This window comes from Phascolarctos cinereus, unplaced genomic scaffold (assembly GCF_003287225.1).
Source record: "Phascolarctos cinereus isolate Bilbo 61053 unplaced genomic scaffold, phaCin_HiC Scaffold_726;HRSCAF=1367, whole genome shotgun sequence".
In the NCBI taxonomy this organism is placed as follows: Eukaryota; Metazoa; Chordata; class Mammalia; order Diprotodontia; family Phascolarctidae; genus Phascolarctos; species Phascolarctos cinereus.
This window is the reverse complement of record NW_027556098.1, coordinates 274968186-274993156: the sequence shown is the minus strand read 5'-3', so window position 1 is coordinate 274993156 and position 24971 is coordinate 274968186. Positions and strand designations below refer to the sequence as shown.

At 44.4% G+C, this 24971-nt stretch overlaps 1 protein-coding gene and 1 pseudogene across 3 annotated transcripts in view; one reads left to right on the top strand and one right to left on the bottom strand.

Moving 5' to 3' along the window:
* Positions 1-22070, top strand: part of ST3GAL4 (ST3 beta-galactoside alpha-2,3-sialyltransferase 4) — a 42913-nt gene extending 20843 nt beyond the window's left edge. For 2 of the 3 annotated variants that reach the window (XM_021000659.2, XM_021000660.2), the window contains exons 2-11: positions 16477-16552; positions 16877-16946; positions 17684-17764; positions 18030-18127; positions 18548-18608; positions 19391-19486; positions 19859-20048; positions 20925-21068; positions 21275-21418; positions 21891-22070. In XM_021000659.2, coding sequence (XP_020856318.1) covers positions 16537-16552; positions 16877-16946; positions 17684-17764; positions 18030-18127; positions 18548-18608; positions 19391-19486; positions 19859-20048; positions 20925-21068; positions 21275-21418; positions 21891-21977 — 987 coding nt within the window. In that variant the 5' untranslated portion in view covers positions 16477-16536 and the 3' untranslated portion in view covers positions 21978-22070. Of the gene's footprint in view, positions 1-4963; positions 5295-16476; positions 16553-16876; positions 16947-17683; positions 17765-18029; positions 18128-18547; positions 18609-19390; positions 19487-19858; positions 20049-20924; positions 21069-21274; positions 21419-21890 lie in introns of those variants that run through there. The other variant, XM_021000658.2, reaches the window with a different exon arrangement.
* On the bottom strand, positions 3951-5810 carry LOC110218097 (leucine-rich repeat-containing G-protein coupled receptor 4 pseudogene; annotated as a pseudogene).
* Positions 22071-24971: the final 2901 nt, after the last annotated feature.

The following is a 24971-nucleotide window of genomic DNA, read 5'->3' as shown; positions in this document are numbered from 1 at the left end:
TTACTGTTTTTGTCCCAGCGGCAAGTCACTAACCTCTCTGCTTCTCAGTTTTCTTATTTGTAAAATGGGGATAATAATCCTTGCACTACCAACCTCACCTCACCAGGTTATAATGAGGAAACTGCTAAAAGGCCTGTTGATTTTGATCATAGATCTCTTAGGGAAGGCCTTTGTGCTTCTGGATCATTTAAGGCCTACTTCGGAGATACCTAGTTCAAACCCTTGATTTTGTAGGTGAGGAAATGGAGGCCCTGGGGCTAATGTGACTTGCCTAAGGCCATAGGAGGTGGGATCTCACCCCAGGGCTTAAATCTTCTCTTCTCTTTATGGGACTTTTCTTCTGCTTTTCCTCTAAATCTGTTTCCTTTTAACCAAGCTAGGAGACTAATAGCTGTCTTCAAGTACTTGAAAAGCAGTCATATGGAAGAGGGATTTCATTTCTTCCGTTTGGTCCCTGAAGGCAGATCAAGGAGCAATGAGGGGGAAAGTTTCCAAGAGGCCAGTTTAGTCTTACGGTTTAGAGTCCTCTTGAAATAAAAAGGTTGGCCCCAGAAGGTAGCAGGCTCCTCCTGCATGAGGTCCTTAAGCCCAATGTGAATCTCCAGTTGTTGGGAGGCTTTAGAGGAAATTTTTATTCAGAAAAATTGGACCTGGTAGAATGGGAAGGGCCTTCTGTTTATTTTAAATTTTTTTGCTCTCTCTCTCTCTCTCTCTTTTTTTTGTGAGGCAGTTGGGGTTAAGTGACTTGCCCAGGGTCACACAGCTAGTAAGTGTCAAGTGTCTGGTCTGAGGCTGGATTTGAACTCAGGTCCTCCTGACTCCAGGGCCGGTGTTCTATCCACTGCGCCACCTATCTGCCTCTGCTGTCTTAATGATTTTATAACATCTTCATTTCTAAATAGATCCATCCAGAGAGTTATCATCCATCCCTTGTTTAAAAAAAAAAAGAAACAAAAGGAAGAGCAGTTTGGCAAAATCAACCAGCACATCAGTCTGTTAACTAGGATTTTTTAAGTGCCCGCTGTATGCCAGGCACTGGGGGACACATGCAGAAGTGAAAATGTTCTCTCTGGCAGCCTGGCACAGGGGGATAGCACATCTCTACAGGCATACCTCTTGTTCTGTTGCTCTTTGCTTTATTGTATTTCTCAGATACTGCATTTTCATTTATTCATTTTTATAAATTGAAGGTTTGTGGCAACCTGTGTCTAGTAAGTCTGTGGGCACCATTTTCCTAATAGGATGTACTCTCATTGCGTCACATTTTGGTAATTCTCTCAACATTTCAAACTTTTTTGTTGTATCTGTTATGGTGATCTGTGATCAGTGATCATTGATGTTATTGCTGTAATTGTTTTGGGGCACCACACACCATGCCCATAAGACTGCAGATTTATCGATAAGTGTTGACCCAGCCTGTTCCCAGGCTCTTTGCCTGTCCTTGAGCCTTCCTATTCCCTGAGACACAACAATATTGAAATTAGGTCAATTAATAACCCTCCAATGGCTTCTAAGTGTTTAGGTGAAAAGGACAGTCGGTGATGTGGCAGACAGACTTCATTGTTGTCTTGTTTTAAGAAATTGCCACAGCTACCCCAGCCTTCAGCAGCCACCACCCTGATCAGTCAGCAGCCATCAAAATCAAGACAAGAGAGGCAGCTAGGTGGCGCAGTGGATAGAGCACTGGCCCTGAAGTCGGGAGGACCTGAGTTCAAATGTGGCCTCAGACCAAACAGTTGACACTTACTAGCTGTGTGACCCTGGACAAGTCACTTAACCCCAATTGCCTTAAAAAAAAATCAAGACAGTACCTTCCACTAAGCAGAAAGATTATGACTAGCTGAAGGTTCAGATGATGGTTAGCATTTTTTTTTTAGCAAAAAAGTATTTTTAAATTAAGGTACATACGTGGTTTTTTTAGACGTAACACTATTGCACACTTCATAGACTACAATAATGTGAACATAATTTTTATATGCATTAGGAAACCAAAAAATTCACGTGACTTGCTTTATTGCAATATTCACTTTATTGCAGTGGTCTGGAACTGAACCCACAATATCTCCGAAGTTTGGAAATGTGTATGAAATAGATTCTGTATGATTTGTGGAAGAAGATTTGAAGCTCAGAGATTAGGGAGGGTCTCTTGGGTAAGGCAGTCCTTGAGCTGAGCCTTGAAGGAAACTGACTTCTCAGAGAAAGGTGAAGGAGGGAGTCCAGTCTAGAGCCAGGCAGTGCAATGTGAGGGAGGCAGGGAATGGTCTGCTTGTTTATCAGAAGCAGCCAGAAGGCAAGTTTGACAAAACCCCAGTGTGTAGAGAGGAGTAGTAACGTGTGATAATATTGGGAGAACATATTGGAACCAGGTTGTGAGGGGCTTGAAATGCCAAATGGAAGAGATTATATTTGATTTTTAGAGGCAATAGGAAGTCACTGGAGTTTGAGTAGGGGAATATGGTCAGATTTGTACTTTAAGAAAAATCAGTTGTGCTGATTGAAAAAAAGAAGAAACTTGAGTGAGGGAGACCAATTAGGAGGCTTTTCTAATAAGAGTCCAGGTGTTTGGAGATGAGAACTTTGAGGTAGATGGTGGCTGAGAGAGTGAGGAGAGGGAGTAGATGTGGAAGAGATTGTAAAGGTAAACTGTGAATAGATATGTGGGATGGGTGAGAGAGGCATATCTGGGTGACTGGAAGGATAGTGGGGTCTTGACAAAGAGAAGTTCAGAAGAGGAGGATTTTAGGGAAAAGATAAATTCATTTGTTGACCTGTTGAGTTTGAGATAGCTATGGGACATCCATTTTGAAGTGTCCAGTAGACAGCTGGAAATGAAGGCCTGAGCTGAGGAAAGGGATTAAATGGGCTTGAAATAGAGATCTGGGAGTCATTTACATAGACATGATGATTAAATTCATGTGAGCTGATGAGGTCGGTAAGAGAGAGAAAAATGCCCAGGACAGAGCCTTGGGATATGCCCACAGTTAAAGAGGGCCTGTTGTGGATAAGGATTCAACAAAAGAGACCGAGAAGGAGCGGGTCCGACAGGTGGGAGGAGAACCCAGAGAGAAGAGTCTCTTCAGAAAGGGATGGTGGCAGTGATAGCCAACAATGTCAAATGCTACAGGAGTCAAGAAAAATGGAGACATCTGAGTAGGCCACTGAGTGGTCCTTGTGGATTTTGGTAAGGGCAGTTTCATTAAGTGATGATATTGGGAGCCAGGTTATAATTTGTCTGTCCTTTGTTTTCAAGAGGACCAAAGACATCATGAGAGTGATGTCCTGACAATGAGCAAATTGGATTTAAGTGAGGCAGAGCTGTGCAAAGCAGTCAGCCTCACTCTATCCTCCAGAGTCATTGAAGTCCAGTGGCAAATTAAAGGCAAGATGACTGTCAATGGCTGGGGATGTAGTGGATGACCTTGGGGCAACTAGAGGGAACAGTGGATAGAGTCAAGAAGACCTGGGTTCAAATTTGGCCTCAGGCACTTGCTACCTGTGGCCCTGGGCAAGTCACTTAACCCCAGTTGCCTAAAAAAACCAAAAAAACCCTCCCCAAAACCCCCACACAAAACAAAAAACAAATGCATTATTGGTGTCCTAGTTTTCTCTCATCCCCTCACAGTTCTGTCTGGGAGACATTCCCTTATTAGCTCTGCACTACATCGTCCTGAGATTAATGCTGAAAACACTATACAAAATTAGCGAGGACTTTTTTTTTCCTTATAGGAAGCCCCATTTTAAACTAATTTTCTAATATTAACAGCTCTTTTTTAACTTGTGCTTAACAGGGAAATGGTGATGAGCATTATCTCTTGCAAATCAGATGAAGCAGAATACAATTTGGATATGTTAAAAAGTTTTTCAAGTTAGAAAACCATATGAAAGGAAGGATAGTGCTTGGAAACAGGATCCTCATCGAATAGTGAACATTTCTTGAGAAAATCATCCCTTTACTTTTTAAAAGTGCATGGGGATGGGTGTGACAAACAATAACTTATTAACAGTGTTTTCCAGTCTTTAACTATTGGTATATTATAAGTATAGCAGACCAATGTAATCTCTTGCTCTGATAGAAGCAGACACACTTACAGGCCTTCACTTGGTCTGAACTGTCTGAGACAAACTGAGTCTTCCTCATCTGCGTAGTTAGATGTTTGCACAACACTGGCTTTGTTAGAAGGAAGAATTCGCAGCAGTCACACATGGTCAGGTTTCCCTGCAAGTATGATTATTTGTCACAGTCATTGTAGAAATCCTGGGTTATGCATGCACCCTGCCTGCTGATGGAAACCGAAATGGACCCATTCTTCCTGGTAATGTGTGGCTGCAGTAACTTCCAGTCTTCCTTAAATTTGAGGTTGAAGAAAACATACAAGACTGGATTCAGCAAGCAGGCAATGGGAAAATTATCGAAGTGACAGACTTCATGATCTCTGGGCTGACAGAAGTCATCGTGATCAGTGGTGCAAAAGAGAAAAATGGAGCGGGGCAAAAAAAGATGCAGTTGTTGAATATGAGCCAACCGACTTGCTTAGTCATGCTAGCCTGGGAGTGCTCCCACCCAGAGGTCCTCTTTTTCCAGGTTGCAGTAAATAGCCATTAGGAGATAATAGCCATTAGGAGAAATGCTAATGAGTTAAGGAGCAGTAGGGTAAACCCCAAGGAGGCTGTTTCACTAGTTGGGAAGGGGAAGCAGAGGGGAGACACAGACTATTCACCTCTGTGGAAGAGCAGTAAGCACCATGCCACCACAGCGCACAGAAATGCCAACACGGCGGCCACCTGGAACTGTCTGAGATGGTTGCTCTTCCCATTTTTCAGGATCTCCTTGGCAGATAAGCTTTGTTCAACAGCTGCTAGCATCAATAAAAATATGGCGCTTTGTGACGAAAACTCAACAAGAAAGCCAGCAACTTTGTAACCATTGACGGTCTCCCACCAGATCCCAAATGCAGCAAATCTTCCCCAAGAGACGCATCCAGGAAAGTTAAAATGCCAGTACAGACTGGTAAGTTAGACACAGAAACCAGACCTATAAACAGCTTGGAGGAAGGCCACGGAACACAAGCTGCAAATGTCATTACAAGGACAAGCAGGTTGGCAACCAAGAAAAGAAACCACATGGTGAGACAGATCGTCCAGCCCCTCAGCAGATATTCACGGGGCTCAAAGGCACCTGTTGCAGGAATGCAGTGGATGATTGTCTGGCAGTGTTCTTTCTCAGTCCTGCCTGTGAGATCTGCTGGGTCAACTTTTTCCTGATTGGAGAACCCCAAAACGCACAGCACAGCTAAGTGAGTGGCACAGACAAAGACCTGAGATTCACAAAGTCCTTTGCTGCTGATGCTTCTTTCAGATGAAAGTTGCCTGTTAGTTTTAGCTGGTTTAACCCATTCGGTCGTTATGTCGGAAATGAAGTCAGTTCATTGAAACTGATATCTGGGTTAGTGATTGACCCAAGCTTAATGAATGCACTGTTGTGAACTTTCCAGATCCGGTTTCTACTCAGATCTATGATGTGCAGGGAAGTAAATCCTTGGAAGGTGCTTTCTTTAATTTCACGAATCTGATTATGTTGCAGTGAAATTTCCTCCAAAGCACTGCAACCATTGAAACTCAAAAGTTCTTGTATATTGTTGTCAGATAAGTCCAAAAGTCTTAAGTTTCTTTCCATGCTGGCACAAGTTATTGGGTATGCTGCTTATTCTGGTGCCTGTCAAAGTTAAACCCTCTAAATAGATGGTTCCAGTCAGGTTAGGAAATCCCCTGTACCCGGAATGACTAAAGAATGCAGCTCTGACAGTCCCCATAAAAGATAAAGAGTTATCATTTAAGTGGATGGTCACTTAATGATTAAAGTAATTTAATGTAATGTAATTAGGGTAATTCCCCAAGTCCTAGTTTGTCTATTGTCAACACCCATTCAAAAGGAGCAATTGAAGATTACAAAGACAGAGGGTGAAAGTGATGGTGGGGGTAATTGGCTGGAGAAAGCAGGAGGTTATGGGATCATGGGCTTGATCTTGGTGAGAAGGGCTTCCTCATCAACCGATTCCAACAGAATGCCCTAGCTGCACCTCTGTGGTCTACCTAACAACTTTGCAAAGAAGGGAAAGAAGTACATTCTTATATCTTTTCTTTGGGGTCTCCTGCTTGGTCATTTGTAATTTATGAGTTGTTCAGTTCTGATTTTTGTTCTTTCCATTTATGATGCTGTCATCATTGTAGATTCCTGGTTCATAATCATCATTTCCTGTGCATAGTAATAGCCCATTATATTTGTGCACCACAGTTTATGTAGCCATTCCCCTATCTATGGTCAGCTAATTTGTTTTCAGTTCCTTGCTGCTATAAAAAATGTTTTTTGTAAATATTTTGCTATAGATGAGGACTTTCTATTTTTGACCTGCTTGAGTGTATATGTACGTATGCATCTGCTGCATCCTGGGCCATCTCCAATTGTCCTGATTGATATATGGCCACTGGACCCAGATGGCTCGGGAGGAGAAAGTGAGGCTAGTGACTTCGCACAGCCCTCCTTCACTCAAATCCAATTCACTTGCACATTATCACCTCCCTGATGTTGTGGTCTTCTTAGAGAACGAAGGACACACAACAAAAATGTATACATATGTATATATTATGCGTTGCACGTACATATACAGATCTGTGTGTGTATAAATGGTGGGATCTCTGAGCCAAACTCAGAGACGTTTTATTGTCATTTTGATGCTTTGGACATCCATAGCATAGTTCCAGATGGCTTTCCAGAATAATTGGACTACCTCGTAGCTCTACCAACAGAGTGTGCCCATCATTCCAGAACCCCTCCAGCGTTGGCTATTCCCATCTTTTGCCATGTTTACCCATTTATGAAGTGTTGAGGTGAAATTCCACAGCCAACTTGATTTTCATTTCTCTTATTACTAGTGCCTTTGGACATTCTTCTGTATCATTATTAATAGTTGTCTCAGAAGCTTATTCTCCTGAGAACTGTTTATATCCTTTCACCATTTTCTACATCTGAGATTCTCCAATTCTGTCCTATTTATCCATTACTATATTCCAGGCATGATTTCCATCCTGTCAAGTCTCAATGATATCTGAGAGAGCTTATTTGCTTATTCTCATTGAAGTTTCATGTTTATCATATTCATTACTTAAATGTATTGATATCTGAAGTGATAAATTTGTCCTAGACCCTCTTTAATCAATTAATCAACACATTTATTAATCAGCTGCTGTGTGCTAGGCACTCTACTGTTATTGAAAATGGTACTAGGAGGTTTCATAAGTTGTTAAGAATCATTTATACTTTAGCAGTAATGACCCTCAGATCCTTTCTTGAGAGCCTGAGGGAGAGAACCTCAAAGTACTAGATGGGTAGGTAGGGGAGGCAGGTGTCATTGGAGAGATAGGCAGGGAACAGGAAGATAGACCTGTTTAGGGCTGGTCCTTTCCAAAGGTAACAGATGAAATAGGGCAGGTTGGCAGTTTTTCCAACTATGTGAGTTCCTGGGCCATTGGGATAAAGACAACAGGTAGGTTCCCTTTTTGTAGTTGGGGAGGGCTTTGGTGATCCTCTCCTTTGTATCACCTGCTTTCCTAGTCAGAAATCCCAGTGACAGGGGCTGTCTTCATTTCTTCTGTTTCCCATTTGGTAGTTTCTGCTGAGCTCCAGTGCAGGAAGGAGGAGATGCAAGTAGCCACTTGGTTCCAGACTTCTTCCAGGGAGCTGCCTTACTAGCCCCAGTTGGGGTCAGGTGTGCTGCCCCCGCTCCTCCCACCCCCCTCCCCATCAGAAGAAGTCCCCTTGCCTGTCTGGGGACTCCAGCCTGCTATGGGTCTAGAGAAAATCAAGTAGATATTTTATCATTGTTGATTTCTCTGGCTGATTTGCTTTTTATGCCTCAGACAATAATTGTGTGTGACTCCGGGGCTGTGGTTGGTATGGGCAAGGAAGGCAAACATGTCAGAAATTTATAAGGGTGGTTGACAATCTTTAAATTCCACCACTGACCCTTTTTAGCATAGTATGCAGTTAGGGAGCAAGGTCCAGTTGGAAAGATGCTTACTTTATTTTTTTTTTAAAATAATCTATTTAATGGGGCAACTGGGTGGTGCAGTGGATAGAGCACCAGCCCTGAAGTCAGGAGGACCTGAGTTCAAATTTGGCCTCAGACACATAACACTCACTAGCTGTGTGACCCTGGGCAAGTCACTTAACCTTATTGCCTAACAAAGACAAATGAAACTTATCTTAAAAAGAAAAAAAAATCTATTTTTGGTTTTCAACATTCATTTCCATAAGATTTTGAGTTTTAAATTTTTTTCTCTTCTCCTCACCTCTCCCCCAAATGGCATGTAATCTGATATAGGCTCTACTTATACATTCATATTAAGCATATTTTCACATTAGTCATGATGTATAGAAGAATTAGAACTAATGGGAGGAACCACAAGAAAAAAGAAATAAAACAACAAAAGAAAAGGAGAGTAAATAGTATGCTTCCATCTGCATTCACACTCTATGGTTCTTTTTCTGGATGTGGATAGCATTTTCCATCACGAGTGAAAGATGCTTATTTTAGCCAAGAAGATAAGGCTGAAAATATTGGTGTTTTTTTAGTGAAAAGACAAGGATCTGATTAAAAGAAGTCCTTTGCAAAATTTATATTTTTTGAGGAAAGTTTGGTTTAAAAGTTTAAAAAATAGTTCAGTTACATTTTCGGTTTTTTTTAGTTTGAGGAATAAAAATAATATCCTTTGTGATTGTGTAGTCAAGAAATATTTGCTTTTAAAACAATGTGAAATTCCCTTGATGTATGTCCTAATGAAATGTGCTTCACATGCTTGTTAATGTTAAGGATGACATTTTTTTCTCTCTTTTAAAAAAATTATTTTTAGTTTTCAGCATTCACTTTTATAGGATTTTGAGTTCTAAATTTTTCCCTCCCCTCCCCAAGACGGCATACAATCTGATATGGGCCATACATGTACAATTATATTAAACATATTTCCACCTTAGTCATGCTGTGAAAGAAAAGTTAGAAAGAACAAAAGAGAAAAACCATGAGAAAGAAAAAAACAACAACAACAAAGGGAAAATACTATCTTTCTATCTGCATTCAGACTCTATAGTTCTTTCTCTGGCTGTGGATAGCATTTTCCATCATGAGTCTTTTGGAATTGTTTTAGATCATTTCATTGCTGAGAAGAGCTAAGTCTATCAAAGTTGGTCATTGCACAATGTTGCTGTTACTGTGTATAATGTTCTCTTGGTTCTGGTCACTTCACTCAGCATCAGTTCATGCAGAACTTCCAGATTTTTCTGAAATCTGCCTGCTCATCATTTCTTAGGGAACAATAGCATTCCATTAATTTGTATGCCGTAACTTGTTCATTTACTCCCCAATTGATGGGCATCCCCTAAATTTCCAATTCTTTGCCATCACAAAAAGAGCTGCTATAAATATTTTTGTATGTGTGGGTCTTTTCCCCTTTTTTATGATTTCTTTGGAATACAGACCTAATAGTGGTATTGCTGAATCAAAGGATCAAAGTTTTATAACCCTTTGGGCATAGTTCCAAATTGTTCGCCAGATGGTTGAATCAGTTTACAACTCCAAAGGATGGCATTTTGCTACCAGTGTGTCCTTTTTTCTCTAAGCCATCAAGTGGTTGAGTCATGGCAGGTTTTTGCCTGCCTAAGATGGCTGAACTGTCAACTTTTTCAGCTGAGGTGGGCTTCGTAGGTGGGGGTGCCTGTAAGATTGGGTCTCACAGTCATTCCCTTGCCTGGTCAGTGGTTCCCAGCTTTGTGTGGTTGATACCCTCTCAGGTTGGAAAAGGAGAGGGAAACAATAACTGGATATTTCAAGGCATGTCATGAAGTTCTAGGAAAAAAGTAGTCATAGTCCTAGGTTTTCGTAACTGGAAGGAAGCTCATTTTACACATGAGGAAATTGGGGGTTTGAGATTCATAAACTTGTCCTTGCTAAGCCCAGACATCTGACTCAGATGTAGCCCAATGCTCTTTTTGCTGCATTGCGGTGCCTCCTCACTGCTCAATAGAAGATAACTAATTTTAATTCTAACTAAAAAAAACCCAATCCAAGCCATATGCCTGAATGATATAGCCCTTCCCTTTTTCAAAAACAATGAACTTTTTAAAAAATTCAATTCACCATTATTCTCTTTTCCCACCTTGGGCAGTTCCCTGAATTTAAATGCGTTTGATCACCTCTGGGCCTTCCCACCTTCTTTTTCCTTCTCCTACTCAGGTGGAACCATTTATCCATGAAACCTCTGATTCTCCCTAGTTGTTAATGATCTTTCCCCTCCTCAAATTACCTTATTTTTTACCTGTTTAGAGTATGTTACATCCCCAAAGGATCATGTAAGATCTTTGAAGTCTAGGACTTTTTTTCCCCCTGTATCTTTGTGTCCTGGAGCCTAGGATATTGTCATGCACATTGTAGAAGCTTAAAAAAAGTTTGTTGAGAGGCAGCTAGGTGGCACAGTGGATAAAGCACCAGCTCTGGAATCAGGAGGACCTGAGTTCAAATCCAGCCTCAGACACTTGACACTTACTAGCTGTGTGACCCTGGGCAAGTCACTTAACCCCATTGCCTAGCTGTAAAAAAAAAAATTGTTGAATTGAAACATATACATCATATAGCCAGCCTCTAAGTTTATAAATTAGAAATGGTTGCCATTCTACAATAGTGGAGGGTATTTCCACACTGGGAAGATCCTTATGATAATAAAAACACAGGTACAACAAATAAATAAATGGTATAATAGAATTTTATTTAGGTGAAGGTGGGGAATAAATTATGGCATTAAAGGAAGAAAGGGTAATTAAAGTCTAGAAATTTGGGAGATCTCTGTCCTGGGAGAGAGAGGAAGTATTCTGTTAACCAGTCAGACCCTGCTCATCCCAGTAGTATCTAGTTCTTTCCAACCTGGTGGGGCCAAAATCTAGTGATTTGTTTGGCTTTTGACTTTTACTGCCTCATCTTCTATAGAGGAGAGAAATTGGCTAATGGGGTAATGGGCCAACAAAAGGATGAGAAAGAGAAGCCCTTGCCCAGGAGTTAATGACTTCTGAGGCAAAGAGTTGGCCTGGGAAGGAGCCAGACATGCTGGGAAGACCCATTGGAAGGTAGGGGTTGGTCCCTATTCTAAGAGGGACTGTCCCTGAGTCCCCAGGCCCATCCCATTGCGACCTCTCCCTCATGTTCTTGGTACCTGAGTGCTCAAGGAAGAGCCGGGTCTGTGGGGCACCATTGTGATCTTTGCATTTGTTCTTGGATTTGCCTTTGTTCCATAGATTAATAACCAGTTCATAATCTGTAATACCAAGTGGACACCACTTAGTGCAATCCTTTGACTGAATCCAAATTTCACAGAACAAGAAGTTTAGATTCAATCAAAGGGCTGCACATGTGGACCTAGAGGGCCAATTGTGGCCTCGAGACCACAGATTCTCCACCCCTGCCTTAATGTTTTACCATATTTAGAGGACACAGGAATCTCGTCTCCAAGGACTTGAGATGGAGACAAACTGCAGCCAGTTCTGTCCTTCTGCCCAGCCTTCACTTGAGAATGAATTTGTCCCTCTTTTGTGCCAAGCCAATTCCTTCCCCTCCATCCCCTGTGGATTCAAAGTACAGCCCATTCCAGAAGTCTCCCCTGACCCACCAACTCAGATCTCTTCCCTGGTTCCAGGGTCTAGAGCACTCACCAAACATATAGGCTAATGTAGGTTAATTAATTGTTCATTCTTGCAGTTATAGCTTTGTTACCGTTGAGAGGCAATGTGGTGGAGAGTACAGTGAGCTTCACTTTTTTTTTTTTTAAGGTTACCATGTTTAAGGTAGCTTCACTTCTTAGTAAGTCAGGAAGACATGGGTTCAAGTCTTGCTTCTGTCACATCCTGGCCCTGTAACTCTAGAAAAGTTACTTCATCTCTCTGTGCCCCATACAACTCTAAGACATACAGTTGCAAACCAGTTGCTGAGTTGCATTGGTAGAAGGAGTTTCCTCACCAGGAACTCCTTATACAGTTGAAATCAAAGGTCCTAAATAACTGAAGATCTCTCTATTCTCTTTCCCTCTCCCCCATTTCATTTCCTGCTTTCCTCTTCCCCTCCTTTCTTGCTATGTTTCCTCTCCTTTCTTGCCTCCCTGTTCCTTTGCTCCTTCCCTCCTAGTATGCTTGGGTTTTGTCCTCTTTCTTCTACCTGTAGCCTTAGCTGGAGCTTCTCAGGGGCATTCATTGCCCTAGCTGTGGCCCCAGCAAAATAAATGAATAAATGAATGAATAAAGTGTGAGTGTGTGTGTGTGTGTGTGTGTGTGTGTGTGTGTGTGTGTATGTGTGTGTAATTTTATATACACGAAGTGCTTTTGAGAGGCTTCAAAAGAAACAAAATACGATTTTGCCCTTCAGGATTACTGTCTTGATTCGGTAGGGAACACAAATGATGTTGGTGTTATAGAAATAACAGCTTATATTTTTATAGCACTTTAAAATTTATAAAGTACTTCACAGTGTTTATAAAAGAAAGTACTTCCACAATCCACAATAGTTTTAGGAGTCAGGAGAAGTAGACCTTGGCCCTGACACATACCAGCAGTGTGACCACTGGTAAGTCATGACAATAAGTCACATTGCTGCTATGATCTTCTGTTTCTTGTCTTTTAAAAGAAAATGGATCTTTTGTTCTTCCATCATTCGTATCTCCCTACATGTCCCTCTTTTTCCTCCCTTTCCCAGAGAGCTGTTTCCCAAATCAAATAAAAAAGGATAAATAAGAAATAATTTACAGAGGGAAGGCACTAGAATTAATAGGGGTTGGGAAGGCTTCCTGTAGAAGGTAGGATTTTAGTTAGGACTTGAAGCCAGGGAGGTCAGTAGCCAGAGTAGAGGAAGGAAGGAAGTATATTTTCTTATCTAATTCAGTTTTTTTTTCTTTTTTGCTAACGAATAAGAATTCTCAAGCAAAATGAAACCATACACTGGCCATGAATGAAAATGCATATCTCCTTCCATACCTCTCTAGTTCATTACCTCTCTGCCAGGAGGAGATCATGTTTTGAATCATCATCAGTTTCCTGTAGATGTGACTGGTAATTGCATTGATCAGTTATTGTCACATTTGCTTTCTTTTACTGTGTTATTATCATCGTTATATAAATTGTAATGGTTTTGCTCACTTCAGTCTTCACCAAATTTGTGTAAGCTTTCCCAGGTTTCTCTGAATCTGTCTCTTTTATCATTTCTTATGTCATCCCTCACTCAATAAACTCCATTGGCTCCCTGTTGCCTCCAGGAGCAAATAAAAATGTTCTGTTTCCCATTCAAAGCCTTTTATAAACTAGCCCCCTCCTATTTTTCCGGTCTTTGTACAGCTCACTCCTCAACACGTAGTCATTGATCCAAAGTGACATTAGCCTCCTGGCTGTTCCATGAACTAAATATTCCCTCTTTTGGCTCCTGGTATTTTCTATGGCTGTCTCTCTTGCCTGGAACCCTCTCCCTCCTCCACTCTGATTACTGACCTCCCTGGCTTCCTTTTAAGTTCCAACTAAAATCCTACCTTCTACTGGAAGCCTTCCCCAACCCCTCTTAATTCTAGTGCCTTACTTCTGTTAATTATTTCCTATTTATTCTGTATATAGCTTGTTTTGTATGTATTTATTTGTATGTTGTCTCCCCCTTTAGATTTTAAGTTCCTTGAAGTTCCTGGAAGGAAGGGACCGTCTTTTGACTTTTTTTTTTTTAAATCAGTGCTTAATTTAGTGCCTCGTGTATAGTAGGTGCTTGTTAAATGTTTATGGATTGATTGAGTCGTATTCTATTACATTTATAAACCATAATTTTTTCAGTCATTCTTCAATTACTGATGGGTACCCACTTTGTTTCTAGTTCTCTACTACAGTAAAACGTGTTGCTGTACAACTGCTTTCCTTTTTTCTCCTATTTTTTGGGGGTATATGCCTAGTAGTTGTATTATATTGTCAGTGGATATGTACAGCTTAGTGACTTTTTAGGTGTATTTCCAAATTCGAGCCTGTTTCTTAATCTGTAAAAAAAGAAAAGATATTTGCACTGTTCTCAGAGGTCATATGAAGACAACATTTTATAAATCATTATGCAAATATGAGCTTTTACTATTGTTCTATGAGACATTTGAGTAACAATATAAGACAGTAAATGGTAAGTTCTGTGAGATTTCAAGAAAGAGCTAAGGATGGTTGGGAGAGTCCTGGTGGATCAATTGAATCTCAAATTATGATTTGGGTAGGCAGAGAGAAGAAGAAAGGGCAATGGGAGTAGGAGAGGGAATGGCATAAGCCAAGACCTGAGTCTAGAATGTACGGAGTGAGTTGGGAACAGTGAGTAGACTAGTCTGGTTGGTAGAGAAAGTTGGTATCATCAAGTCTTAGTAGATGAGATTGAGGCCTGATTGTGGAAATTTTTTTTTAATTTAATTTTTTGTGGAAATTCTCGAACACTAGGCAACATACTTTGTTGTTTAATGAATGCTTGTTGATTGACCTTGTCATCTTCCATTCAGTTATCAAAGGAATCTTCCTGAAGTGCAAGTCTGACCATGTCACCCTCCTATTCAGCAAATTCCAGTGGTTCCATATTACCTCTAGGATCAAATAGAAAATCCTTTTTGGCCAGTATTACCCACTCATATTCAGTTAACTCTAAGTGGCTCCCTATTATCTTCAGGACCAAGTAGAAGATCCTCTGTTTTCCTTTTAAAGCCCTTCTCCTCTGGCCCCTTCCTACCTTTCTAGTCTTCTTCCATCTTAATCCCATCCCCATACTCTGTGATCTAGTGGCACTGATCTCCCTAATCTTCCTGACACACAACAGTCCATCTCCCAGCTCTATGCATTTTCACTGACTTTTCCCCATTTTTGGACATCCCTCCCTCCTAGTTTCCTTCAAGTCTTAACGAAAATCCTACTTTGGGCAAGCAGCCTTTTCCTGGTCCCCCTCAATTCCAGTGCCTTCCCTCTGAGCTCATCTCCATTTTTTTTAGTGTGTAACTTGTTTGTGCATTGTTGTTTACATGTTATCTTCTCCATTAGACTGTGAGCTCCTTGAGTTCAAGGACCAGTTTGGCCTTTTCTTTGTGCTTAGCCCAGTGCCTGGCACATAGTAGGTGCTTAGTAAATGCTTGTTCACTAGTGACTAGAGATTAGTCATCTAGGACTATCCATTGTAGGCAATGGATAACCAAAACCGGTTCAGCGAGGTAATGCAGACTAGTGAGAAAATTCTCCTTCTGGAGTCAAGAAAGATCTGGGTTCTCAGTTCCTATGCTTCCTAGCTGTTTGACCATACACCAAACACTTCTCTCTCAGGCTTAGTTTCCTCAGCTGTAAAATGTGTGTGTTGATTCCTGTGCAACTTATTTCAGAGGGTTGTCATGACTAGAAAGTGAGCTGTCAACTTTAAAATGCTATATAAATGAAAGTTTTTAAATATTTCCTTCTATACATCCCCTAAAATTCCTGGACAGGGTTTGGGCTGGTCAGCTCAAAAGGAAATAAATAAGATTGTGCTGGCCAGGAAGGGAAGCTGAAAGGGAGGTGCTTACTTTGGGGCACAGGGAGTATCCTCCTGGCATTAAATTTGGAAAGGCCAACAGTCTTTGAGCCATTGTTTTGGGGTTTTCCACTCAGTGAGAACTTGTCGGGATGTTTCTGTCCAGCCATCCTGCTGGACATTTCTTGGCAGGGCCAATGGTAGCTGACCTTGGGTAGTGACGGTTGGGTAAACATCTGTGTAGATGGAACATTAACCAAACCCTTTCCAGACTAGCTTAACTCCCTAAAGAAGGTGGGGGCAGCCCTGTCCATGTGCCAAGTGGATCCCTTCCTAGGGGGATGGAGTGGGATGGGGGAGAGGAGGGGAAAGTTGGAGAAGCTTGCTTGCTGCAAAGTGGATGTGAGACTACCCACATTTGGCCATATAACCTGAAAGCAGAGCTAGAAGTTGGAAGGATTCTGGTACAAACGTTAAAGCCTGAGTTCTGTTTTCTACACATCTTCCCGATGGGTGGGAAAAGGCCTTTCCTTGTCTCTCATTCCTGTCCAGTGGAGTAGAGACTGGTGGTTACTCTCTTCTCTTAGTTTGTCTCCAGGGATGTGAGAAAGTACCTAGGCGTCAGTAAGGTAGGATTTGGGATGTGAGGTTTTCAGATTTGTTCTGTGAAGTTTGGATTCAGTCTAAGAGGTCCTTGAGGACCTGGAGGTCCACATGTGGCCTCAAGGCTGAAGGTTCCCTACCTCTGACCTAGTCCCTAATAAAGCAGTTACATACTTCCTCAGGGTGGGGAGTTGGCAGGCAGTCAGGGAAACAGATAGCCTATAAGTGTGGTTTCCTTGAATGGTCAAGAAATTAACTTTCTGGGGCTGACCAGACACCTGTTACTCTTTATTCCTAGGTGGCCCGAGGCAGCCGAGATGAAAGCTCTCCTTGGGAGCCGTGCTGCTTGCTGAGAAACATGATCAGCAAGTCTCGTGAGTATCTGCGCTGGACGGTTGTCCTACCTTAGAGGGTGGCTCTGGTATAGTGGGCAGTCTTATATCTTGCCTCCCAATCTGGGGTGATTAGAGTAGGACAAAGACCTTGCAACTGAATCCTTCAGGAATGAGGGAGAAGGGGAACTCCCACCCCTGTACTGTACTAGATGTGAGGATATCCTTATATTGATGTAGAATGAATTTGCTTAGCTGGGGTTGTAAGGGTGTCAGCAGAGAAGGAAGGTGGGATAAGTTTAGAAGTGGAGCTGGGGCACTGATCCTCACCATCTCCTCTACTCTCTTTGGATATCCTGTCTGTAGGCTGGAAGATCTTGGCCATGCTGGCTCTGTTCCTGGTCATGGCCTGGTATTCTATCTCCCGAGAAGACAGGTATGTGGTACCTGAGTATAGCTTTTATCTTCATTATAGTAACTTAGAAGCCTGGCCCCTGAGCAGCTGGAAGGGGATGGAGGTGTCGACAGGTACAGAGCAGAGGGCCCAGGAGAACTTGAAGTGTATGTCAGCCAGATGACTGTGGGTTCTGTGTTTAGCACAGTATCTGACCTGTGTGTAGTAGATGCTATATAAATGCCTGTATAAATACCCTTCCCCTCCCCTTCCTAGAGAAGTCATTGAACTCAATTTCTTCGTTTAAGTGGAGGTGAGGGTACTTATACTACCTGCTTCACAGGGCTACTGTGATGATCAAATGGGATAATTTTTAGTAGTGTAGTATAGTGTAGATAAAGCTTTTTATGGATTGTGGTGCCAGATGCCCCCTGTTATTGTTTCTTTTTCCTCCTCTCCCCATGGAGATAGGTGGGCAAGCCTGGGACAGCCAGCTGGTCTCTCCATTGGCCAGGATCCAGGATGAACCCTGAACCAGGGGATTAGGAATTGCGGCACTCTGTTAGGCCTGGGGATGCAAATACAAAAGTGACACAGTTCTCAGGAAGCTTACATTCTGCTGGCTCAAGGGGTCATTCTCTTAATATCCTGGACGTTGTTAAGGGGAGCCCTAGTTGGACCTTTCCGGGTTGGTGCATCTTAGGTGCCAGGCTTACAGTGTTCTTGGCAGAAGGGCAGGAGAGCCTCTGACTCTCCTCCTTTCCCTCCCTCTGTTCCAGTTTTTATTTCCCTGTCCAAATGGAAGGGCTGAAGTGCCCTCAGGGTGAGGTGGAAAAGAAAGCTGCTCAACTCATTGGCAAGTATGTGAGGATGGGGTCAGGGAGAGGGTGGGACTCCATTGGCAAAACTAGAGAATGGGGCTGATTGCAGGGTGGGAAGGCAGGTGCCTTGTGAAGAAGATTGATCCATTACTGGTAATGGCAACCTTTGAGAATGGTAGGGAGGGGAGGGTGTCAAACTGTGTGTCTGTCAGTGGGTAAGGGGATAGTATTGGGCAGAAGCCTGGCCCTGGTTCTGATGGATGGATGCACTTCACCCTTCCCCTTCCTCCCCCTGGGGCTGTAGCTACTCTCGAGACCAACCCACCTTTTTGCAGTTGAAGGATTTTTTCTGGATACAGACAACATCTACCTACCAGCTGCCTTATGGTGTCAAGGGGAGCGGTAAGTGCAAACACTCAGGCAGGGTTGTTAACTCCATACTTGACCTTGCTTCCTCCTCTCCTGTTTCCTATCCTTTATGACACCAGGGTACTTAGCCCTGAGCCACTCTGAGTCACTCAATCATCTTGTGTCTGTTAAGTGTCTCCTATGTGCCAGGTCCTATCCTAGTCCCTTGAGATGGAAAGACACAAGCAAAACAGACTCTGTTCTTAAACAGTCTTCATTCCTGTTGTTACATATGAAACAAGAGATGCCCAGGTTCTAGAGACCCTAAAGGGAGGAGCCTAGCTGGGATTTTGTATGTGTCAGTGGAGAATGGCATGCTGTGTGGAGGAGAAAGAAGGGGGAGTAAGAAGGGGTTTCTGGGCTGGGGGCCCTGCTGCTGCTTCTACCACGTCTCCAATTCTGTCGTCCTTGCAGAAGATGTGCTCCTGAGGGTTCTGGCCATCACCAATCATGCCATGCCAGAGAGCATCCAGAAGTGAGCAAAAACCATCCCTCTCCCCTCGCTTCCTACCCCCTGACTCTGTCCCCACTGAAGTACCAAGTACTGCCTCTCTTCTCTTCTCTGTCCCCCTCTCAGTCATCCCCCCCTCCAGTCTGGGACTGTGGAGCTACTTCTCTGTCATGATCAATGCTCACAGGTTTCTGATCCTGGTATAACCCTTCCCACCCTTGGTCTTCTTGTCCCATCTTGAGGCATTCCTGGCCACAGATCACTCCCAGGGAGCTTTGTACACCTGGTCCCTTGGGTCAGAACCAGGCTCAGGATAAACCTCCCTCTCTCTCAGGCGAGCCAGGTCTGCCAGTCCCATGGTGACATAGGCTGCTGAAGGTGTCACCTTGGTGACAGGATGGAGATGAGCAGGAGGATGCTTAGAGAGCCTAGAGCAGAATTCTGATTTCTGCAGTTTATAATGCTCTCCTCTACCCCATCAGCTGTCCTTTCCACTACTCAGTTTCTCTTCCTCCTTCTTTGCTGTCTCTCTCCACTAAATCTTCCTTTTCTTCTCCTTCCTTGGCACCCTTGAAGTCCAATCTTAGGAATTGGATTCCAATTGGATGCCAGGTACCCCTGTAACTCTGTAGCAAGCCCTGTGGGGGATTCTGATTAATGAAATGGGGGGGGGAGGTTGAGATTTTTGCACATTTTTATGATGTATTGATGAAGGGGAATTAGTGATTGGTTGTGTGGCTGTGGAGGGCGGGGGGGAGGAGGTGGCCAGGTAGGGTTCCCTGATAATCTTCCCCACTCTGTGGCAGGCTGAAGTGCCTCCGGTGCGTGGTGGTGGGGAATGGCCATCGACTGAAGAACAGCTCTTTGGGGAACACCATTGACAAATATGACGTGGTCATCAGGTTGGTTGGGTGTTCCGGGATGCCTTTTCACTTCCTTCCTCCTGGAGGTGAGAGTGATAGCAACATAGGTCCCCTAGTGCCCCTCTACAGAAGAGGGGCTGTGTCCCGATCCTTGATGGATCACCTTAGTGCCCTTGTGCTGACATCTAATGACTATCAGAGGACCTGGGTTCACATTCTATTTCTTCCACTTACTCTATGGGCTTGGGCAAGTTACTTCTGCCCCTAGGCATAAATTTTCTCATCTATGAAATGAGTAGATTGGCTTTGTTCTCTTAAGACCCTTTAATCCCCAGATCTGTGAGCCCCATGGAATGTGGGAGACAGGCAAAATCCTTGTGAGTAATGACCAAACCCTTTCCTCCATCTCAGGCTGAACAATGCTCCAGTGGTTGGCTACGAGAGTGATGTGGGATCTAAGACCACCATGCGTCTATTCTATCCAGAGTCTGCCCACTTTAGCCCCAAAGTGCAGAACAACCCCGACACCCTCTTGGTCCTGGTACCCTTCAAGGCGATTGACTTTCACTGGATTGAGACCATCTTGAGGGATAAAAATCGAGTGAGTACAAGGACCCTGCAGAGCAGGGTAAGCTAGTGATCAGGGCCTGCAATCTGAGTCACCTCCACTCCTTCCCTACCCTGGATGCCTGGAATATTAACAGATATGGGATGATCAGGTCTTAGGCCTCTCTCTGGAAACCAATATGTAATTACTTTTATTTTCACCTGGGGTCAGTATCCCAGGGCACTTCTAGCAGGCTGGTGGCCCAGGTCTTGGACCTGCTGGGAAGATTGCCACAAGCTGCAGTAGGTATGGGTGATGGCGAGATATAGGGCCTGGACCACCAGTGTTCTTATCCCTCCACACGGGCATTTCTTGGGGCTTTGAGAGTTGCCTAGCACAAGGGAATGAGATTGTTCCCTCCATACTGTACTCTGGGAAATAGACAATTCCATGTAGATAAGGGCCCTTTAGAGATTATCTCATCCTCTGAGCAGGCCTGAAGCCTAGAGCAAAGGTGATTTGTTGTTCCCTCCCCTCTGAGAAATCTTTGGGAGATTCCACAGCCCTCCACCCGGAGCTGACCTATCCATTCAGGCATTTCACCTTATGTGTAACCCAAATCCCTCTAGGGAGGAGAGTAGGCTACTTTACTTGCTTGTGTCACCACAGAGATGGAGAACAGCTGTCTTTGCTCTCCATGTTGTGACCCAGCCTGTGTAAAATCTGACAGCTTCTTTCAGTTCTCCCTCACTGCCTCCCATCTAGGCCTCTCTCTTCTCTTCCCTGCAGGTAGTCCCTATTTCAGGTTCCTCTTGCTCTGGGATTCCTCCATCTCTCATCTCAGACCCGCTTCTCCCATTATTTACTCTCATTCCCAGTCTCTGCCATGCTGAGGTTAAAGCCCACTTTTCATTAACTCTTCTGCTTCAGGTGCTGAAGGGCTTCTGGAAACAGCCCCCCCTCATCTGGGATGTTAACCCTAAGCAGGTGCGGATCCTTAACCCCTTCTTCATGGAGGTCACTGCTGCTAAACTGCTGAGCCTGCCCATTCGACCATCCCGGAAGATCAAGCAGGTTGGCTAGGAAGCGGAAGGCAGGGAGAGTGGAGCTGGAGGATGAATTGGGGTCATGGATGTGGAATGAGTTCAGAGCTGGACAGGGGTTGAGGCCTGCCCTCTGGGACTCTGGATTCTGAGGATTTCATCCTTATTTCTTTAACCTCTCCTTTCCTTCTCTCTCTTCACTTCCTCTCTTTCCCCCACTCCTCTGCTCACTCTTAGAAACCCACCACAGGCCTGTTGGCCATCACCCTGGCACTTCACCTGTGTGACCTGGTACACATTGCTGGCTTTGGCTATCCAGACTCCTCTAATAAGAAGCAGACCATTCACTACTATGAGCAGATCACTCTCAAGTCTATGTCTGTGAGTTTCAGTTATTTCTCTAGGGTCCCTGCCCTCTCATGCAGTTCCTGTGAGCTTTGGATAGGGAGAGAGGGGAGGCAAGGCCACAGAGGGAGTGATTAGATAAGCCTGGAATAGAAGGGGGAGGAGGAATTCGGAGAAAAGTGGTCTAGTTTCTCGGGAGTGGAATCCAGAATAGTGCTAGGGTACAAAGGAAGTCCATTTTGGGGCTAATGTAACCTAGTCCTAGGTCAAGACTAGAACCCAGGTGATCTGACTCCCAGAGCAGGACTCTCTCCATTAGGTCACTCTTGATGTTGTAATCCTAAACTCTTTTCTCTGTTGAGAAGCCAGGACCTGGGAATGAGGGAGCTCTCGGGGTGGGGGTAGGGTGCTGATGGTTGTGAGGAGGGGACTTTTCTTGGGGGCTGGGAGTAGGGCAAAGAAAAACCAGTGTGAGAAACCTAAATGTATTCTCTTGAAATTTCCAAAGGCATCAGAACACAACGTCTCTCATGAGGCCCTGGCTATCAAACGGATGCTGGAAATTGGAGCCGTCAAGAATCTTACTTGCTTCTGACTTGGGCAAGAATTGTACCAGTCAGTCTGTCCATCTTATTGCCAGAGGAACCACTCTTGCATGGGTATGGGGAATCCTGGTGCTTATAAAATACACTTGGACCCAATCCTCTTCAGCTACAGGGAGAAGGCCCTGGGATTGGCCAAGAGTGGGTTGGGGGCAGTGCCCCAGACTACATAGTATCCATGAAGTCCAGGGCCCAGCAGGCTATGAGGCCATGGAGTCTTAATGAAGAGTATGGGAACCAAGTCCAGGAGTTAGGGTTGGTGCTTTCATGACCACTTTCCCCACTGGGGTCAAGAGACTTTTTAATGTTCTATTTAATTGGGGGTATAGGGGGATGGCAGGAAGAATTGATGCCTTAGCCACATGGAAGGAGTTGTGGGCTGGTCCTATAGTACTCCCAGGAAAGAGAGACAGGGCCCTCATGGGCACAATACAATATTTTTTCCATTTTTTTATACCTACACAAATGTGATGGGGCCTTTGAGGCCTGGACTCAAGAGTACAGACAGCCCAAGAAATGGGCGCAGATTCTGAGAATGTTGTTTGGGGCAGGGGCTGTTACCTCCCAGCTGGCATGGGAGGAGAATGAGGGCATGAAGGGGTTCTTCAGAGGAGGGCCCCCATTTTTGAAATAGGTTGATGAACCTGTCATTAAATATTTTTCCTCAAAGGAAGATGGAGTCATATTTTATTGTGAGGTGGGGCTGGGATGGAAGGGTTGGCAACAGAGGGCTCAAGAGAGGTGGTTGGAAGATCCAAGGGAGCAGTCCCCATTTTTGGCATGGGGCAGCTGTCTTGCGAGCTGTTGTTATCTGTCATCCTCTCAATGTCCTTGGGGCTGGGAATGCAGTGGCAATCATATTTGACCTTGTTGTGAAGGGAGTGTTCCCTCTCCCACACAGCTTGTTGAGAACATGGGCAGTGAGCTGTGGCCTAGAACCTCTCTTGGTGTCCACAGCCGCCCTGCCCATCGTGTGTCAGGTTTGGCTTTCTAGCAATTGCTTCTGCTTCCCAAAGGGTATGGTTGAAGGCCAGGGGCCAAGGCACCAGGACAGACAAGGATGGTAGGGACAGAACCTTCTGCCTCCCTCTCCTGCCACCTGTGCCACACTCATCACTTCACAGAGTCCCAAGCTGGCAAGTATATTCTGGAGAGTGGAATGGAGTCAGATATCTGGAGCCAGCTTTCCCTTCCCTGGATGCTCCTTCCAGTAGGGCAGGTGGTGCAAGCCAGGTGCCTTTTGTCAGTTCTGGAAGAGGCAAAGGACTGGGGAGGGGCCAGCACTCCCATCTCCAGACTCAGCTGGTCTCAGCCATTCTCAGGCTGTGCATGCTGCTGCTGCTGCTGCTCTCTCCCCACCCACTCCTCTGGTCCCCCAGCCACTGCTAGCTGCCAGCTGGGCCTTCTGCCACTGCACATCTGTTCTGATTTGTCCCTGAGTGGAGTGGGACCCACAGCTGTGTTCTTGGCCTTTCCCAGGGTCTGGGAGGTGGCCAGTCTAAGGCAGGACAGACAGAAGGGCTGGAAAGAATTCCTGTGGGGATGGTGGTATGGGTCTGTATGTGTGAGGCCCTGATCCCAGGGAACAAGGACTGGGTTCCCTGACTCACTACAGAGCAGGGGCACTTAACTTGGGGTTTACAATTTTAGAGACTCCATGAATTTGGATGGGAAAAAAAATTAGATCTTTCTTTTCACTAACCACTAGGTCCATAGGCTTAACCAGACTGCTGGAGGGGTTCAGGACACAAACCAGGCTAAGAATCCCTGGACCAGAGCTTTGTTCGTGCTTTGAGCCCTTCTCCCCCACTGTTTCAGGAAGTGGGGAGATTTCTTGGAGTTATTTCATGACCACCCATTTAATTTCCAACCCCAAAGCTAAGAGGGGTGGAGATGGAAGCCAACATCATCCGGAACGTCAGCACCCTACTACTCACAATGAGGAAGAAGTTCTGGGGTGCGGCTCCCTCTCCTTGCTTTGCCTCCGTGGTGTTGGCAGCTGGTATCCTGGTTTGCCTCTTGTTCCAGATCCAGAAGACAGTGGAGGGAGAGTCCACTCCCCCTTTCTGGGACCAGTAATGGCTGCTCTCACATGCAATACAGCTGTTCTGGACTCCAGCCACAGTCTGTTACTGAATGTGCCTTAAATGTGAGCCAGAGATCCACCCCCTGCTCACAGTCCTCAGCTGTGTAACACACACACACACACACACACACACACACACACACACACACACACACACCCCACATCACATATACATATTGGGTCATACTCCCAAAATAGACACCAAGAGACTCAGGCACACATATATATACATACATGTGTGTGTGTGTGTGTGTGTGTGTGTGTGTGTGTATAGTGTATATGTACACACACGCTCCTATTCATCTATATGCATGGATGGAATTACAAATATAGTCAGTCACTTTCTAAGACGATGACAAATGCACACACAAAGAGCCATCTCCAAGCTGTGACCCTGCTTCTTAAGTCAGGCTGAAGTGGGAGGGGGAAGAAGCATGAGCATATCTGTAGTGAAAGAAGATGGTCGAAGCTTCTACGAGGTCTCTTCTTCCCGCCCCCTTTCAAGAATGATTGCATAGCTGAGATGTAGTTTAGGTGATAAACTGAAGAAAGAGTTTGATACAGAGCCCCAACCTCCACTTTCAGGACAAAGACACCATTTTCTTGTGGGATGCTCCAAAGGCACAGAGCTGAGCTGGATCCTGGGGGAGCCTTAGCTAGAGAAAAGTTTGCTAGGGAGTTTTCACTCCACTCTTTCCCTTGTGAATACACCTAGAAATCATAGTCCTGCCATTCATAGTGTATGGCAGGTGGGAATAAGAGGGAAAGGGGTAGGGGGTACATCCAGGGAGGAAAGGTAATTAGATCGGTCATATCTTGGAACCCAGGGACCCAAGCAGGCTTCCAGGACAAAGATGATCAGGAGACTGGATATGCTATTAGGGTTTAGAGATCAATGACA